Below are 20,894 nucleotides of genomic sequence, written 5' to 3'. Positions count from 1 at the left end.
AAATCAATTTTTTTTTCTAGTACACCTACAAAAAGTAATTATTTTAAATAAATAAATAAAATAACAAAAAAAAAAAATAATAATTATATATATAAATATATATGTCAAGGAGTATAAAAACCTTTTTAAAAGTAAATAATTTAAAATAATAATAATAATAATATATATGAATGAATATAAAATTTAAATAAAATATTAAATTTTTTCAAAAACTAATATTTCACCACCACTTAATATTCCCATTTCTCCACTTTTAACAATTTTGTTAACAGTTCCACTTAAAAATATTTTATTAAATTCATAGAATCCTTTTGGTAAAATATTTAATGCTTGCCCTGTTTTTATTAAAAAACCAATTAAATCTGACTGAGCAAGCCACATAAATACCTTATTTGAACTAAAACAATAATAAAATGGTTCATTTGTTTCTTTGGTTAAATCAATGTTTTCAATAAAATGTAAATTACACTCTTTTGCAATCGTTATCATTTCATCTTTACTATGTAATGAAGGCATACCACATGCATACTCTAACCCTTCAATTTGTTCACGATGTAAATCTATTTTAGAGTTATATTTTGATGTAGTTAATAGATCATAACATACAAATTTACCACCTTTTTTAAGAACTCTTGAAATTTCTAATAATGCTGGTTTTAGATCAACAAAATATTTTAATGAATATATTGCATAGGCACATGAAAATTGATTATTATTAAATGGCATCTTATGACAGTCAGCCTCAATTAATTGACATCTTGGATATATTTTTCTTTTTTTTAATTCTTCATTACCAATTATTACTTCATTTGGGGCAATTGTAACACCAGTTATTGAAGCTTTAGTATAAGCTAAATCACGAATAACACCACCAATACCACAACCAATATCTAAACAATTTTTTGTTTCATCTAATTGTAATGTTTCACCTATCCTTTTATGTAACTCTTCAAGAGCATCCTCCAACAATATTGATTTATTTCTTGGAGGAACAAAATGAAAATTTCCATTAAAATATTCATCAATAACACCAGACATTACTTCATAATAATGAGTTGTCACCGGACCATGATCACCAGTTTTTTTAGCTTCATTAAATAAAATATGATGTTCATGACAAAATGAAACCTATAAATTTTTTTAATAATAATAATTATAAAATAATTAAACTTACCAAATCTTGTCTATTAAAATAATATAAAAGTTTCAAGAAATTTTTAGTCAAATCAATAGACATATTTTTATATATTTAATATATTAAAAGTATATTTATTAAGAAATTAATAAGAGAAAACTTTTAAAAAGGTCAGACAATGTAAAATGAAAGATTTTATAAATAAAAAAAAAAAATAATTCTCCGAAGTTTATAGATGACCTTACTGATGATGACCTCTTAAAAGATGAAATGTTTTATCTTCTAAATACATGAATATTCTATTTATCTACTATTAAAAATTAAAATAAGTTGTTGTAATTTGAATAAATTTTAACTCAATCAGTGATATTAAATTTATTTTTTGAACTTATCTTTCAACTTTCAAAATTATTTTTAAAAATAAAAGATGTATTAATTTATTATTTTTTAATATAAATATTTATGTTAATCAATTGTATTTATATATCTTAAATTATATTTTTATTATATAAATTGTTTAAAAAAATTAATTTTTTTAATTTTATTACAAAAACAAATTTTAAATTAACTTCAAAATGATTCATACAAAATGGGTAAAAATTTTCTTGAATATTTTTTTTTCTATCAATTTAATTATTATTTAAAAAATTAAAAAATATCAGTTCCTTATTTATCTATGTGTTTAAAGATTATGATTATCTTCAGGATATAAACTATAAACTATAAATTTTATCAAATAAATTTAAATGCTTCCTTCTTATAAATATATAATAAGTATGAATAATTCATATAAAACTTTTTTAAATACATATTAAAAACATTTTTATTAATATATGTAGCACAAACATTGTCATTTTATAAATTTATTATAATATTTTATATAAAAATAATCTTCAGATCATAAATCATTCTTAACTTGTACAAAGTTTAAAAAGTATATCTTTGATTCATAGATTGTATTTTTCAAATATATAATATAATTATAAAATATTATACCATAATTCAAAATATTAAAAAAAAAGTATATTATTATAATTAAAGAATAAAATTTAAAAATAAAACTTTCTCATATGAAAATATTGTATTTTTAACTAATAACATTATTTTTAATATTAAATACTTACAATTTAAATAATAATACTTTATTGATAATTAAAAATCTTACCATTTTTTCAATTTTTATATAGATTATTATGAAAATGTTACAATTAATTATTCTTTTTAAACATTTTTAAAAATAAAAATTAAATTTTTTTTTAGAAAATAAAATGTTAATTAAGAATAATAAAATCATGGTATTATTTGAGTAAAAAAATTAAGATTTAAAAAAAGAACATAAGAAAAAGCAATTAAATGAAGTTATTTTAATTTATCATATCATTAACTAAGTATATATTTTAGGTTAAAGAACATAAATATATTACTATTATTTGTATAAGTTGTTAAATTAAAGTTTTAAACTTTTTTTTTTCAATCTGATAAAAAATATATTAATTTTTATAAAATTAATAAAAATTAAATATATTAAAAAAAAAGAAAATCATTTTTTCTAATGTGTAAATGAAGATACTTTTATTTAGAACACACTTTACATACTATTGCACATCTGTTTTAATGCTAATAAAAAAAAAGTGAAGAAAAAAAAATACATATATTCATTCTTATATATACCAATTACGTTATCTATAATTTTAATCAAAGACAAATTTATTCTAGATTTAAATTATTATATAATCAGTTAAACATATTCAAACCAATTTTTTTTTTCTTTTTTTTTATCTTGAGAAACATATTAAAAGAACTTTAGTGTAGAGAGGCATACTAGCAACTTTAAATATTAAAAAACGATTTTGTTACAATCATTTTTATATATTAGAACTATTATCATCTTTTTAAATTATGAAGAATGTTAAAATTTTTAATAGATTAACAAAAAAAAAACAACATATTAAGTTATATTTGTTTTGTTGATATAATTTTTTATTTATAATAAAATATAAATGTAATTAATATTATAATATCAAAACTTGTAAATAGTTTTTTTATTCATTTTATTATGATTCACATCAAAATATTTTAGATAATTGTTCATATTCTTAAATACTAGTATTATTGACTTTGATATATTTTTAATAATTTCCTTGATGAATCATTAGATTTTTTTCTAATATTAAAAATAAAACTTCTATTCATGTGATAATACTTTATGTTGTCATTTTTTATACATTTTATAACATTAATTAATTAGTAATTAAATATTAGTTGCTAAAGTTTCTTTTTTGATTATAAATTTAAATATGTAACTGTTACGTGATGATATTTTCTATATAACAATTATAATTTAAATCTTTTTTACAAATATAATAATAATAATTTTTTCAATATTTATAATTTTATAAGTTACTTTTATTAAAAACTAAAAGTATTATTGATATTAATTAAATAGATAAATCAAATTTTATATTTATATTATGTTTATAGGAAATTTAAAAAAAAATTTTTTTGATTTTAAAACAAAAAGTACCTATTTAGAGAGACTTTGATTTATGTATTTAAAAGCACTCAAATTATTTAACCAAATAAATTTAAATTTATAAAAAAATATAAATAGCAATATAAGGATAATTAAATAATATTTTTTTTATCTAAATTAATTTTCTTGTTGTAGTAATTAATTATTTTTACTGTTATATCCTTGTTCTTTAATTTTTTTTTTAAAATATATCTCTAACTGTTTTATTAATTTTTGATTTTAATGGATTGTTAACAAAAAAAAAAGAATCATCTTCTAAATTTATGTTATTGGAGAAAAAAAAACTTTTTTATTTACATTTATTTTCCATTTTTTTAAAAAATATTTTCACTGATTTTTTATGCATCTTGCCTGTTATCTTTTGAGGATTTATTTTCATTCTCTAATGATACGACTGTTTTTGTAAGTTTTGAATTACTTTTCTTATTACTACTTATTTGAGGACTCTTAACTTAACACTTCTTTAATTAATTTATCAAAGGATATACTGTATATTATTATACTTGTCTTTCTTATTTTTTACTAAAAAATAAAAGAAACAATAAGATAAGAATGAAGCAATTACCGTTTCTTTTTTTTATTGTTGAAATTTTCTAAACTTTTTATCATTGGAAGGAAATATTTTTATGATCTAATTATTAATAAAAGTATCCTAAGTACATTAAATTTTTTTTTATAAACTATTTCAATATATTTTTGTACTATTGTTTTTTTCATTTTTTTTTATAAAAAAATTCTATCATGAATTTGATGGTGTGTATTAACAAGAAACATATGAAAATAATATTGGTGGAGAATGTGTTAATATTTTATTATTATTAATTTTTTTTATTCAATATTTAGAGTAAGATTTACTTTTTTTTAGAAATAATAATATTTGGAATAAAAAAAAATAATAATTTTTGATACCAATTTATTCAGGAATATGATAAAAAATATTAAATTTTTTTTTGTAATATTAATAAAATATCAAAATTATTTAATAAATTTTACTTTTGATTTCTTTAAAAATTGTGTAGAATTATTTTATTATGTTATTTTAGTTATTGTTAGATTTTTAATAAAATTTTATATCCATCATTTATAAAAATAAAATGGTTTAACTTCTGGAAGGTCTTCAATATTATTAGTTAATATGTTAATAACTTTTTATGAATATATTAAAGTTATCATAAGAAAATTACCACTACTATGGAGGATAAAATTATTAAAGAGAAAACAAGCAATTATTATTTTTATTGACAAAAACATTTAACTCTTTAACCATAAACTTTTAGGGATAGTATTATGATAATAAGTCTCAGTTTAAATAGATATTTATTAATAAAATTATAGGTTGTATCATTGTTAAGATGATTCATTTCTCAAAAAAAAATTATACCCTTCTTTTCTTTATGAGTAATTACTTATGATATCTGATATTGGTACTTCTTAGAAATATGATATTTAGGAAAAATCAAAATTTTGTCAAAAAAAAAAAAATTTACAGTCTTGTTAATAAATTTGTTATTATTTTATATAAGAAAAAAATATTTAACAAAAAAAAAGAGAAAAAATTGAATCACCTTAATATTAAGGAAAAAAAAAGAAATTATTTCTTATATTTCAAATAAGTATATCATATTCAATATATACCTTAATTTTTCATTCATTTGTATAGTACTCATTTTACATCATGCCTTTTTTTTCCTCTATTTTATCAACAAAATGGAAAACAGTAATATTTTATGTGAAATGAATATTAAAAGATTGATAATATTTTTTTAATATCTATATATATATCTATATATATTTATATTATTTTCATATTACTACTTTATTTTAAAATATAATATAAAACAAAATATTATTTAAAAAGTTTCCGGAAATCTTTTTAAATATTAATATAATCTTCCTTAGTTGTCAAGTTTGTTTATACCATATATCCTTTGTACCTTAATATACACAAAATACAATTGAACGACCTTTTTTCTAAGTTTCTAAGTTAATATATTACCATATATTAAGTTTATGTATAAGAAAACTATCAAAAATGTACCTTTTTTATTATGTTTGACGTAATAGTTAAGCCTTCTTATTATTTATAATCTTTTGAATTTTTATTAAAAGATATAGTAATAGTTATTAATTATTAAAAGAATATTTATATTATTTAATAATGTAAAGAGGATTTGATTAATTCATTTTTTTTTTACAATAAACAATTACATGAACATTGAGAAAATATTATTAATTGTTGTTAATCAGTAGTATTGTTATTTTAACATTTTTATGGAATTCTCAAGACAACTATTTACATTATCTGTTACACTATCAATTAATAATTAAATGAGAGTTTTAAATTGATGAGGGTACAATTAAATAATCTACAATACCTCTATTTTATAAAATAACAAACATTAATCTGAATATAAAAGAAAAACTTTGTCATAACTTCTCTATAATTCATAACAAGGTCATATCTAATTATACAAACAACAACATACCATTTGTCTTTTTAATATTATGCTTTATATTTGTGGATAATGAACTTATAGTAGTAGGAGCATCTTTAATGCTTACCCAACCTCAGAAATGTAAGAATGTAAGATTACTTTTCTAATAATAATGATATAGTTAAAACTTGATAAAAAAAAAAGCTTATAATCTTTATTCTTTCTTTTTATGGATAACACAGTAAAGGAAACAATAAAGATATAGGTAGACGACAAAGAATTAACTCAAGATGAGAAGAAAATGTCTTGTACTTTGTTTCATCTCAAAAGCATTGATAATTTTAAATTTTATATAGTTAATAATAACGTAAAATTTCAACAATATTTTTATATTAAAATATTTTTTTTTATATAAATAAAATATTTATTAATTAATTATAATTATTATGATTACTTTTTAATTACTTTTCTTAATTATTACAGGTGTTCTCTTGTATAACAAAAAAAAAAGTAATTTCTTTATTTTTTTTTTAAAACAATTATGAATGGGATTATTAATTTTAGATAAAAGTTTCAATGTCAATTGTAAATATATTTTAAAATTCATACTTTTTGTAACACCTGTTCATATTACTTTGATTGTACCAATCTTTCATTTTTTTTTGTTAATGTTCATTGTACTATGTAATAATATTTTGTTTCACAAAAAAAAAAAATTTTCTTACTAAATTTATATATTTGGCACCTGTTTGTGTTAGATTAACCAATAACACAAGATTGTTCTTTATCTTTTTCTTTGTTTTTATCAAACTTGGCAAGTTGAATTGGTCCGGACTGTTGTTGAAGTGAAGTTTGCATTTTAAAAATATGTTCACTTAAAAATTTAGTCATTTCTTCCTAAAATATAAGGAATTATTAATATTTATTATGTACATCTATATATTGTCACCTGAGTCAACAATTTATCTTTAGAGGTGTTGGTTGAGGATGTGTCTTTATTAATAACATTATCCTGAGTAGTACTTTTACTTTTACATTTTACGCTTTCATCAACTCCCAAGATAGTATTAGATATCTGGGATATTTTTGTTTTACTACTATTTTCCATTCTATAAAAAATAAATGATATTTATATATTATTTTTATAAATATAATATATATATATAAATTTTTTTTTTCTCAAAATAAAAATTTATTATTTAAATATTTTTTTTTAATGAATATTATATCATAATTCCACAAATTAATGTTTCAAGATAAACTCAAATTACAATTATATATATATAATATTTTTGTAAATGATAATAAGACAAACATCTAAGATTAAAAATATTCTTAATAAATTAAATATCAAATTTCTAATAATTAAATATGAGATTTAAAATGTTTAGTGACACCCTGATTAAGAATTACATCCCTAATTATAATCTAACATTTTATTAAAAAAAGTTACAAGGTCTTTAAGTTATTCTTTTTTATATTTATAGTACCTAATAATTATTAGGTGTTATTGAAGGTAACGGAATATTGTATATTAATAATAATAAAAGGTACCTTATATATAAAAAAAAAAATTTTTTTTTAAAGATAATAGCCCAAACATCAATCAGTGTGGCCTTTAGAGTTTATATAAGGTCAGGTGAATTTGCTTCTTTTATAATATATTAGTTAACAATGATACTTATTATTAAATATAATATTTAAGAGTTTAAATCCGTGAAGTCACAAATAATTTGTACTTTATTGGATAAAGTAAATATTTGGTCTTTTTATAGAACAGTTTGTAGATGATGTTTATATGAAGATATAATACATTTAGTATGTCCAGAAAAGATAATATAGATATATATATGATTTAAAAAAGATAAATACAACTCCTTGAACATCACCTCAGACAGCTGTCTTTATACAGTATCCATCTTATATTTGTCCAGAAGCACCTGGTAATATACTGTATACTCTTAAATATTTGTATGTAAGGAAAAAGAAAATAATTTTAAAGATTCATATTTACCACGTCATCTTTTTTTTTTTTTACTTGTTATTTATTAAAATATATTTAAAAAAAAAAAAAATGATTAAAATATTATATATATTGTATTGTATAAAATTACGTCAGACATTGTAAGAAAATGGATTAACTTTACTTGAAATATCTTTTTACAATTTTTATGCCTAAAAATTTTTATCTCTTTTTGAGATATATTTCTATTAGAGCATATCCTACTTCATATAATTTAGCAGTCCTATAGATATTTAATATATATATATATATATATATGGGTACACAACTACCTCAGTCTTTAACTATCACAACTTTATTTGGCTGACTAAATATATAAAATATTATTAACATCTTTCCGGTTATCCACATTATCTTTATTTAATACCGCTACCATATTATTGTAGATTTAGAAATATTGGTACTTTAAAAGCCTTAATTACCGGTTGGAATTAGAGATTATAGGTAAATTTATTATTTCCCACAATCAACGCTCCATTGATCGTTGGGAGATATTTTACTTAATATACCATATTTATAGATACAATGATATATTTATGTATTATTATTTAATATATTATAACTTTTTGTGCATTGGCGAGGAAATTTAAATGATGATATATTTTTATATATAATATTTAAAGAATAATATTATTTTTATTATAAAAATAGGTATACTTTTTTGATAAGACAAGTACAGAAGTTTTTGATTGAGATAATCAACCAAAAAATAATTATGTCTTTTTATATATAATAATAGAATAAAGAGTTATTTACAAAAGCAATAGTTATATGTATATATATGTATATTTAATAATAATGATGAAGATCATTATCAGGAGCAGTGGATCGTGATTTATAAAAAGAAGTCTTCTACACGATCTCCTGTTTTATGGTAAGACGATTAGTTTTGGCTAATCTCCTTTTCGTTAAATCTTCAACATACCGGAAACTACTTGAATTAGCATTTCTTTGTTATTAATATTATGGATAGAAATAATATATAGGAATGAGAAATAGATTCTTTGAGATTGTCATGAAGTGATAGATGATATTTGCAAAAGACCAAATGTATATTATATTTATCAAGTATTTAAAAATGAAATTGAGTATGTACAAATGTAGTTATGTTGATCATTATATCTTTTTTTCTTTTTATTTGAAAAAAAAATTTTTTTTTTTTTTTACTTGCTTGATAGTTTTATTAAAAACTTGTATTAGGCAAAATAAAATAAAGAGATATGATTATGTGATTTAATGATGAAATTATAGTATATTTAAATATTATATTTAATATATAGAAAAGTAACTTTATAATATTTATGATTATTAAGTAAAAAAAAAAAAACTAATTATTATTTAAGAATTATATATATATATATTTTTATTATTGATATTATATAAATTTAAAATTATTATTGACAGACATATATAATATTTTAAGTATATGACACATTTTTATTATTAAACTTATATTTATATTATCATCTAAATTTATACATTCTTTATTCTTTAAAAATAATACATCCATCTTTATGTTATCAAAAATTAAGTGATTTTATATGAATATATAATAACTTAAATGTTATAAATTTTTCATGCCAATTTTGACTTATCGTATCTTAATTATGATGATGTTTGTGTCAACTACTCACTAACCACATCAATCACACCGTAAAACTGCCTTTACTTGCATATGCTTATGAAGGTTGAATGAATAAGGATTTTTATGTAAAAATTTTCCTCTAACATTTTTCAAAAACATTTTTTGGTGATTCTTGGTTATTGAAGTGGGAAGACATTTTTATTTTATCATAAAATAATATATACACATATACTTCTTCTCAAATAAATTCATTTATCACAAACAATATAAAGAATGAAAGTTTATTTAGGCTTTTAGTTTGATTAGCTTTCCACACCTTATGCCTTAATATTTTATTCCGACCTTATGGCAGAATCTTTTATATTCACTTACATCTCCATTTATCATCTATTTTAATAATATGAATATATTAAGAATGTATTATTTTATAATATAAATACTTCCTTTTACCGTATTACTTTTATAAGTCACGTTTCTTTATTAGGAAATTAAAATTGTAGATCATTTCCGCTCACCTAATTTTCTAACAATTTAATTTTTGTATTATTAATATATATATATATATATATATATATATATATATATATATATTATACTATATATATATAGATACTATGACACGACATACATATGTAATAAAAAAGATAGATAGATAAATATATTGTAAGAGAGATTACTTTTTTATTTAAAATTCAACTTGATTATCTTTTTACACCATTACAAATAAATTTATAATAATATATATATATATTGATGATGAACAGTTAGAAAGTATAATATGTTCATAAAATGAGGTAAAGAATAAAGACAAGCCGCGATTACCTCTTCTTTTCATGATCAGTCCATTGTTTTTAAACATTGATTGTTTTTTAATTTTAAATTACTCCTTGATATAGATAGATAAAAGGAACCGATATAATATGATGAAAAAGCAATTTGTTACTTTTGAATGATAGACTATATTCTTATTAAAGAAAATTAAAATGGAAAACAATAAGCAACAAGAAGATTAAGGTGAGGAAAGGTAATCAACCATTTCCTGGACCGGTCATTACCTTTAATTTAAATTGACCAATTAAGAAAAAAAATTATAAATAAAATGTAGAGGTTAATTTATTATTTTTCTTTTTAAAATAGTTAAAGAGAAACATTCCGTTAACACCTAAAAATAGTAATTTAATTGTATAGGACCGGAAAGATTTCTTTTGACAGTTATTGTAATAATTACATTGTTATCCTTTAACCCTCAATCATCAATTTCCAGCTTCTAAAAATGTCCTTGAAATAATAAGTGTATCTATAATATATATATATAATATAATATATTTATAAAATATTGTAATTTTATAATATAAAAATATTATTGCTTAAGTCATCTCGTATATTAAAACTAAAGATTGTATTTAAAAGTAGTTTTGAGAAAAAGTTTAATTGAATTTCATTAATTACCTCTTTTTTGATATTATAAAATTATATATCTTTATTTTAACTTTCATACTCTTTTCCTTATAAAGACGATATCAATTTCAAATACAATTGTCTTTATCATTCTATATCCAGTTCCCATCTGGAGTCATAAAGTTTTCTTAGCCACACTTTTGAATTCCCTTCAGTAATCTGCACTTCTTTTAATTCAACTATTTATCCACTTCAATTATATTTTCTTTCTAACACATTCAAACAACTACTTTTATATTATTTTATTTTGGAGCATTTTCTATAAAAATATATGTCTATTTCTTGAAGAATGATGAAAAAATTTAAAGATATTAGAGAGAAAATGAATTATATAAAATTATACTATTTTCTATGATTATTTTCTGTTGATGATAGGGGAAATAAGCAATTAGATTGTGGATAATGACATTAGATAAATATAAATTCTTATACTGTATATTGGCTTCTCAAACAAAAACCTTCACACCTGTATATTAGTGATAAGTTTATATCACATCGCCATTTATTACAAGTAAATATCCCCTTAGTTTATTTAAATTTGCACATATCACACCCCCTCCTCATAATATTGCTTTATATATTTTATTTAACTAATATTCTTACCTTTTTTTTAAAAAAAAAAATAAAAAATTATTGTTTTTAAATTTTTAATAAGAATATCCTTCTCAAAAAGAGATAATAGGTAATTAATCTTCTATAATTAACTGTATACCTTTCCTTAGATACCCACAAATTAATAATAACAGACGGTAATATAACCCCTCCAGAGATTACATCATTAAATCTATAAAGACACCTATCTTATTTTGAATAATACTATATATATATATATATATATATATATATATATATATATGTGGCCGCTTTTTCATAAACTCATTAGTAACAAATTAAAGACCCATCTCAATTGTCTAAACAAAACATAACTTATATAACTATCAATGACTGTCATTAATCTTTAAATATATCTAATTTTTTTTTTTTTAATTTATAATAAATAAAACATAGTTTATTTCTTGAGTTATAGTTTTAAAATTTATTCAAGAAATTGATGAGTTGGTTTATAATATTTTTTTGTTTAATCTAGTAATTCTATACTGAACTTTGTTTAACTCACATATCAAATTTTAAGGCATTATCATTTTCTAAGATACAGTAGATGAATACATTATATATATTTTTAATATATATATATGTATATCCAAAAAAAAAATAAACAAAAATATTTTAAAAATAATATAAATGAATTGTCTATTATTAATATATTCTAAAGAATAATACTTTTAAATAAGTATTAATTTTAAATTTTTTTTTTATGTTCAATGTAGACATTAATGATATACCATCTTCATCATCACCTTGATTCGTGTAATATACCACTATTTAATGGATTACATTACATACTGACACCATATAAAATTCATAAATAGTAGGCGGTGATATGAGTAAGACTAAGTCTCAATTCTGATTGTTATTATAATAACCACTATCTTGGGCGGGTCTTTTTCTCAGGAACTAAACTTACCTCCCTCCCATTCTTCAAACTATTTCTAATATATGTCCATATATATAAATATATAACATTTTTATATTTATCATATCTTTCAAAGGTATTAATAAAAGTTCTTATAAACAGTTGTTGAACTAAGCATATTTATATAATCTATTCATTGGTACTATTTTAAAATCATAATATTTTTATTTAATATTAATATTTGTTGTTAATAATAGCAGATAACAAAAAGGATGTCTTCTGGTGGAGCCATACCAAGTTCCCTATTACACACAACTAACTTTCCACTTCCTCCTTTATTTCCACAAGCTAATTTCAAGATTCCTGGTCTTAATGTATCAAATTTATTGCCAACAAGCAATAGTAATCATAATTCACCATCACCACAGAGAATTAAAACAAAACGAGTTCGCCAACGTGTCGACGCTGGAGAACCAAGAAATTCATACCAAGTAAGTTTTTTTTTTTTTTTTTTTTTATTTTAAATATTATAAAATATAAATATTATTACATCATAAGAACTATTTTTTTTTAAAACATTTTTATTATAACACATAATACTTCTTTAAATTGATATGCTAAATATATGTAAAATAATATTATCTCTCTAGAACACTACTAATCATACAACTTTTCTTCAGAACAAAATTCGTCAACCAATTTCCAATAACATGAATAATATAACTCCAATATCTAACAATTCTATTTTTAATAATTCAAATAGTAATTCTTTAATCGGATCAAATCTTAGTACATCTTCTGAATTGCTTGAATTAACATTAAAAAATATTGCTGCAAATAATAGTAGTAATAATATTGATGGTGAAAGAAATAATAAAATTAATGATGATTTATTTGAACAGGATGTTGAAAATGTTAAAGATGAAAATGTTTCTGATGGTGAAGATAAAGAATCAGAAGAGTCAAATTCTCTTACGTCATCATCATCATCAAAAAGAAAATCATTTACACCTAAACAATTACTTGAAGAAGATGGTGAAGATTCACATGAAAGTACTAATTGTATGTTTAAAAAAACATAACCATTTTTTTTATAATAATAATAATAATATTTTTATTTTTAGCTCCAAATTTAGATCAATCCGGTGGTGATGAAACTGTAAGTGAAAGTGGTAATATTGATGGAATTGAAAATAATAAACCAGATAATTCAAATCAAGACACCACAACAATTGTATCTGATATAAATCAACATTTAGGTGATGGTTTATCTAAATTTCATGAATATATGGAAGTACAAAAACGTATATATAGTGGTTTCTTGGAGCAACAAAAAAAAGTTGGAATTATAGAAGAAGCTAAAAAAAATGGATTGACAAATAATATTAATTCTAACTTTGCAAATTCTCTTACTATGGTACAAAATAATAATCAGATAAGTAGAGACATGCAAAGATTAGCAAGCGCCTTAAAACAAGAAATTCTTACATCTCTGACCGGTAGTATTGATAAAGTTATTGCTGATTTTACATCTCAAGAAATTGCTTCAAGAATTGGAAATATAAATAATTGTAATTTTCCATTTAATAATGCATCAGAAAACAATAATTTACTAGGAAGATCACCATTAATTATGCAATCATTATATAACAATCAATTTAATAATGTTAATCAAAATTCAACAACAACTAATTCATCAAGTGGAATATTTCCAAATCCTTTAACTAGTGGTTCCTTTAATCCATTTACAACTTCTGCTTTAATAGGTAATATGTCATCATTGATAGGTGGTATTCGTCAAAATGATGATGAATGCCTACCACCAAGAAAAAAAAGAAGTAAAGTAACAGATTCTGTTAGAATATCTCGTTACACATCTAGTCAAAATTCTGGCTCAGTTCCAAATTCAGAAAGAAATTCACCAACACTTCCCTTTAATTTTACATCATCTCTTGTTAATCATTCATTATATGGAAATTCATCTTTTATGAATTTAAATGGAAACAATGAGGAAAGAGATGAATCTCCAATTAATTCTGATGAGTTATCTGATTATGGAACAAATTATGATGGTCCACAAAATTCACAATTAACACCTATGCATTTAAGGAAGGCAAAGTTGATGTTTTTTTATACTAGATATCCAAGTAGTGCTTTGTTAAAAACATACTTTCCTGATATTAGATTTAACAAAAATAATACAGCACAACTTGTTAAGTGGTTTTCTAATTTTAGGTAAGTTTTATTTATCTTTTTTGTTTATAATAAACAAAAAAAAATTTTTATATATGTTAAGCTTCAATGATCATAATTAATCATATCTCTAGGAACCTCCTTCTATTTATTATTCTTACTTGTATATTAATAATTATAATAATGCTTTGATAATCCTTATAAAAATGAAAATTCAATAAAAACAAGATAATTCCAGGAAAAAAAAATGTTATACAGTAATTTTAAAATCCTTTACAATTATATAATGATACCAACTTAATGGTATAACATGTATATATCTAGTTGTGTCTTTTTTAAAATATAATCGTCACTTTAACTTTTTTTGGTAAATGTTTAAAATACATAAAAATATGTGTTAGAGAAGGAGAAATTTATTTTTTTTTTATTACTATTATTTCTCCCATAATTTAAGTTAGAATAGTGGGATTAAAAAGAGATAAAGATGATAGAAATACATGAGTAATTTCTATTTCAGATTACTAGAATTTATAAAATATATATTTTAATTATCATATGAACCTTGAAAATATTTCTAAAAATTATCAATCATAAAATGAGATTAAATATATTTATTTAAGAATATTTACAATAATAACAAATATTTATCAAAAATATATTAAAAAAAAAAAATAATATCTTAACATTATTCATTAATTTTTATTTTTTGATTTTTAGGGAATTTTTTTATAGTCAAATGGAGAAGTATGCTAGACAAGCAATTGCTGAAGGAATTAAAACTAGGGATGAAGTTGTTGTAACACCAGAATCTGAAATATATAAACAATTAAATCAACATTATAATAGAAATAATCATATTCAACCACCGGAAAGGCTTCATTTAGTTATTCAAGAAACATTAAGAGAATTTTTTTGTGCTATTCAACATGGTAAAGATGCTGATCCAAGTTGGAAAAAAAGTATTTATAAAGTTATCAATAGACTTGATGAAACTATTCCTGAATATTTTAAAGATCCTAACTTTCTTGAAAGATTAGAATAAATTAACATATTTTTATCTTTTTAAAAATCAATACTCTTAAAACGTTATCATATAATATATTATGGATTTCTAATCAATTTCCACATTACATTTTTATATTTTTTTTTTTATTATTGATCTGCTTGCCTTATACTCATTTTACTTCATTTATATGTCAATTATTTTTTTTATATGTACATTAATTTACTATTCAAAAAAAAAAAAAAAATAAAAACGGAAACTTTAAAAATAAACGTAACTTGTATAAAATTTATAGCTTAATAATTTACATAAAATAGTTATCAGAGAGCAAATGTTAATAGATTAATAAAGTTAAAAATAATTATAATAAAATGACATTTATAATTATTTTAACTATTATAATATTAGTTTTCTAAGAATATTATTTCTCGTTAACAACTAATTAAAAAAAAACATGCACTTTTACTTGATTAAAAAAAAAAATATGTATATATTTTCCTTATTGTGTTTAATGTATCTTCATAAAATTTTATTCTTTGTTTTTATACATATATATATATTTGATAAAAATGAATATGTGTTTTTAACTACTCATAAAAGATATATTTTAGCATTGCTTTTTACAATCAAATAATAGTCTTTTATAGATGTAGATGTAGATATATATACATTTACTTAGTTGGACCGCTTCTAAAAATTATATCACATTCTTTCATTATCTAAAATAATTTTATAAATATAAATATTATTTAACCAACTTATATATAATTGACAATAACGTTACTTTTAAACATTTTGAGAAAAAGAATCAAATTAAATAAATACAAATATGTATGTCTTTTAATCATTTCTATATAATGCCTAAAAATAATTAAAAATAAAAAAAAAATTTGTATCTTCTTTTCTCTTTTCTGTTATTATTTTTTTTTTTTTTAAATTTTAACGAAAACACATACATATGTACAATATATACATTTATACATATATATATATCATAGACATATTCATGTCTTTTAATAAAAAAATTACTATAATTAATTTCATTTTCTTTCTTTTTTCATTTTATATTTTTAATATAATATTTCTCTATTTTTAATTTCTAATAGTTATTTTTCAATTTTAGTAAATATTTAAGTGGGTGTAATTTAAAATATCTTATATATATATATTTTGTCATCTTATAAAACAATATTTTAAAATAAAATAAAATAATTGTAAAAAGATAATATAATATAAAAACATTCTTTAAAGCTACAATTTTTGTCAAAAGTCTTTTTTATTAGTTTTAATTCTTTATATATATTTATAATATATTATTCTATACTCATTTATCCTCTTTGGAAACTGATAAAAATATAGTTTTATTTCTAACATTAACTATATGCACAATTTATTTCTTTTTCTTTTTATTTCTATATTTCTTTTTTACTTTTACTTATTAGAAATAATGATACTATTAAGTTTTTTAAAATTTTTTATTTAATTTACTCACAAGTCATTATTATCGGTTTTTTTTTTGACAAAAAAAAAATTAATTGAAAAAAGATAGTTTTTATTTTTATTCATTGCGCCTACCTTATATTTAAATATCATTTCAAAACATATCAATTAAGTATTTTTTTTTTCTCATTATTTTTATATTATCTATCTTTGCTCTGATAGATTTATATAATAGAATTATTACAATACAGATTGTTATTACTTTTCTTTAGGATACCTTTATATAGTTATTATTAATAAATCTTTTATAATACTGTACTGCTATTATAACTGTATCTTTTTGTTATTATATATATATGTAAAATACTGGAAAGTTTCTTTTTCAAATTTTAATTATATAAAGAATAGGGTTAATATAAAAGGAATATATGTTATCGCATCACTAAATAGGATCAAAATCTTGTTAATATTTTTATTCAAATTCATTCAGATAATCAAGTGTTATTTATAGATGAATATATTATGTAATGATTGATTTTTAATTAGAGAATAATTTTAAGGAACAATGAACTTCATTACTTAAAACCTAGGTCAATTAAATAAGATTATCATGAAGTGTTAACAACATTTAATATAATTAATAGTTACTATTTATAAAAAAAAAAATAATAAACAATAAAAGTTTTTAAATAAAATTTCAATTGCACTAAAAATTTGAATATAATGTATAAACAATTTGAATATGCAAATGTTGGATTTAAAAAAAAAAATTTTTTTTTTTATTAAATATGTCTAACTATTTACACACGTCCATTACACATCTTTCCACACAATTTCTTCATCAAATTTTAACTAAAAGCATTCTTGTCTTGTAACGCGTTTATTGCAATGTGTCTATTATATATCTTTCATCTACATATTTGATAATTTTTAATATTTTTTACTTTTTAATTTTTAAATAAAATAAAAAATTCTCATTTTTAGTTATATCTTATTTATTAACATATAAAAATCTTTATAGACAATGATAAATAATCTTTAATAGTACAATATGTCACATCAATATTTTGATGCGCTTCGCCTTCCTTCACTTTAAACATTTTTATCCATAGTTGTACAATTTACCCTTTATCTATATTTTTCTATATATTTATTTCATAAAATTTGTATATATATTTTTTTTACTAAATTAATTAAGTACTTTCTATATTATAGATAATAACATAATTAAAATTTTTTTACCATTATTTTTTTTTTGTTTTTTTAAAATAAATTAGTAGTTATTTGTTACAAAATATTCTTTGTCATTTCATATCTACAATTACAATAATATTTAAACGTGTTATAAAATAGATAGTGTACTTACAAAGGTAAGAATTTCAACATTCTATTAACTACGACAAAAAGTCACAACATAAGGATTAAAATATTGTAGACATCACATACTTGCGTTTATTTATTGATATATATGTGTGATATATTTATTAGTATATATATATTTACTGTGTTCTAGTGATTTAACGAAATTTGAGATTAAGGTTTGATTGAATAAAAACAAGTATCTTACTATGTATTTATATATAAATATAACTTCTTGAGTCTAATGACAACAAAAAGTGGTTGAATGAGTCATTATTTTCGCGCATTAAATGAATAGGAGAAAGTTTTTATGTCAATTGGAAAGTTTTCTGTTTTACATAATTATTATCATAATGTTTTTATATTTAACCTATTAAAAAAATATTTAAAGAAAAAAAATCAATATTCTTTTATATATAATATATATACTTTTAGAGGTTTTTTTCTTCCAATAAGTGAAGAAAGAATCTTTTCAATTTTTTTTATTTATTATTTTTAACAACAGTAAAAATGGTAATGAATTTGTCTGATAAACAGCTTGCTGACTTGTAAGTATATTTAATTTAATTTTTTTTTATTTATATATAATTTTGTTTTTTTAGAAATATTGCTATTGCTGATTACTTGAGGCAGAAAGGATTTGAAGAAACTTTTAAAATATTTCAAACAGAAGCTAATGTTGTATGTTTTTTTAAGATAGAAATTTAAAATTTATATCTTTAAGGATAATCAAACATTAAATTCAAAAAATGATACAGATGCATTGGAAAGAAGATGGAGAGCAGTAGCTCGACTACAAAAAAAAGTTACTGATTTAGAAAAAAAATTGCAAGAATATGAGACTGGTGGTTTAACAAATACATCTTTGCCTGGAGCTACAACTCGTGGATCTAAGAAGGCTGATGAATGGTTACCGAGACCACCAGAAAGACTTGAATTAACTGGTCATAGAGGACCTGTTACAAGAGTTATTTTTCATCCTATATATAGTGTTATTGCTTCATGCTCTGAAGATGCATCTATAAGAATTTGGGATTTTGAGACGGGAGATTATGAAAGATCTTTGAAAGGCCATACAAATGTTATTAATGATATTTGTTTTGATGCAAAAGGTAAAATGCTTGTCTCTTGTAGTTCTGATGTTTCAATAAAAGTTTGGGATTTTACTGGAAATTATGAATGCTTAAAAACGCTTAAAGGTCATGATGCAGATATTTTGACTGTTGCATGCTTAACTAACAGTGATCACATTTTATCTGGTAGTCGTGATCGTACCATAAAAATGTGGGAACTTGCTTCAGGATATTGTATTTTTAATTTTTGTGGTCATGAAGATTGGATTCGAATGATAAGAGTCTCTCCAGATGGATTGTCTTTTGCCTCAGCTTCAAATGACAAGGTTTGTTTACATTGTAATATAATATATTATTTACATTAAATTTGTTGTATTTTTACAGACTGTTCGTGTTTGGAATATACAAACTCGTCAAGTTCGTTCTATTTTATCAGAACATGAACATATTGTTGAAGCAGTTGCTTGGGCTCCACCACAATCTGTACAATATATTGTTCCTGGAGAAAATAAAGAAAATACTGAATCAAATAGTTATATTTTGATAACAGGATCTAGAGATAAGACAATTAGAATATTTAATACTGTTCAAGGTTTTTGTATGTATACTTTGACTGGTCATGATAATTGGGTTCGAGATCTAATTGTTCATCCGGGAGGAAAGTATCTTATATCAGTTGGAGATGATCGTACAATGAGAATATGGTGTTTTGATCAAAAAAGAAACATTAAAACAATAAATGCACACAATGGATTTGTGTCATGTATAGCTATGCATCATTTACAACCATATATTGCAACAGCTTCAAATGACAGTAGCGTTAAAATTTGGGAATGTCGGTGAAATAAAAAAAAAAGGTCCTATGCTTCAAATTTAGTGCTTTGTGATTTGTAAAAAAAAAAAAATAAATAAAAGATGTAAATTATACAAAAAGAACCTTTTAATTATATATATTTGCGCTGCCTTTATTATATATGAATGAAAAAAGAGCTACACCGATATGGAATGATGATGAATAATAATACAATGAATGGTGATTGGAAAAAGACATTTGATAAGTATATTTTTTTTTTGAGTAAAATATCCTGGCTTATAGCTTGTATCTTCAGATTATAATATTGCTCTAATTTAGATGTACAAAATTGACATTTTATCTTTGTTGGGATAAATATTTTTATCATAA

The 20,894-nt window shown here is 20.6% G+C and overlaps 4 protein-coding genes across 4 annotated transcripts; 2 read left to right on the top strand and 2 right to left on the bottom strand.

Annotated features, from left to right (window-relative positions):
- Positions 1-195: 195 nt before the first annotated feature.
- Positions 196-1,237, bottom strand: SRAE_2000165300 (Methyltransferase type 11 domain-containing protein; the record flags this gene model as incomplete). The annotated part of the gene is made up of 3 exons (XM_024652631.1): positions 196-560; positions 615-1,128; positions 1,175-1,237. The coding sequence occupies 3 exons, from the start codon at positions 1,235-1,237 to the stop codon at positions 196-198; spliced, it is 942 nt and encodes a 313-aa protein (XP_024506188.1).
- Positions 1,238-6,862: 5,625 nt separating this feature from the next.
- Positions 6,863-7,211, bottom strand: SRAE_2000165200 (Hypothetical protein; the record flags this gene model as incomplete). The annotated part of the gene is made up of 2 exons (XM_024652630.1): positions 6,863-7,000; positions 7,053-7,211. 2 exons carry the CDS (start codon positions 7,209-7,211, stop codon positions 6,863-6,865), a joined length of 297 nt encoding a protein of 98 aa, XP_024506187.1.
- Positions 7,212-7,349: 138 nt separating this feature from the next.
- SRAE_2000165100 (Prospero homeobox protein 1) lies at positions 7,350-15,878 on the top strand (the record flags this gene model as incomplete). The annotated part of the gene is made up of 6 exons (XM_024652628.1): positions 7,350-7,397; positions 8,016-8,078; positions 12,901-13,134; positions 13,294-13,705; positions 13,768-14,878; positions 15,554-15,878. 6 exons carry the CDS (start codon positions 7,350-7,352, stop codon positions 15,876-15,878), a joined length of 2,193 nt encoding a protein of 730 aa, XP_024506186.1.
- A 3,270-nt stretch (positions 15,879-19,148) lies between these two features.
- On the top strand, positions 19,149-20,554 carry SRAE_2000165000 (Platelet-activating factor acetylhydrolase IB subunit alpha; the record flags this gene model as incomplete). Its single annotated transcript, XM_024652627.1, has 4 exons — positions 19,149-19,186; positions 19,241-19,319; positions 19,363-20,037; positions 20,096-20,554. 4 exons carry the CDS (start codon positions 19,149-19,151, stop codon positions 20,552-20,554), a joined length of 1,251 nt encoding a protein of 416 aa, XP_024506185.1.
- Between the last annotated feature and the right edge of the window lie 340 nt (positions 20,555-20,894).

Source organism: Strongyloides ratti (assembly GCF_001040885.1).
Source record: "Strongyloides ratti genome assembly S_ratti_ED321, chromosome : 2".
NCBI lineage: Eukaryota > Metazoa > Nematoda > Chromadorea > Rhabditida > Strongyloididae > Strongyloides > Strongyloides ratti.
The sequence above is the reverse complement of the archived record's forward strand: the minus strand, read 5'-3'. Positions and strand labels throughout refer to the sequence as shown.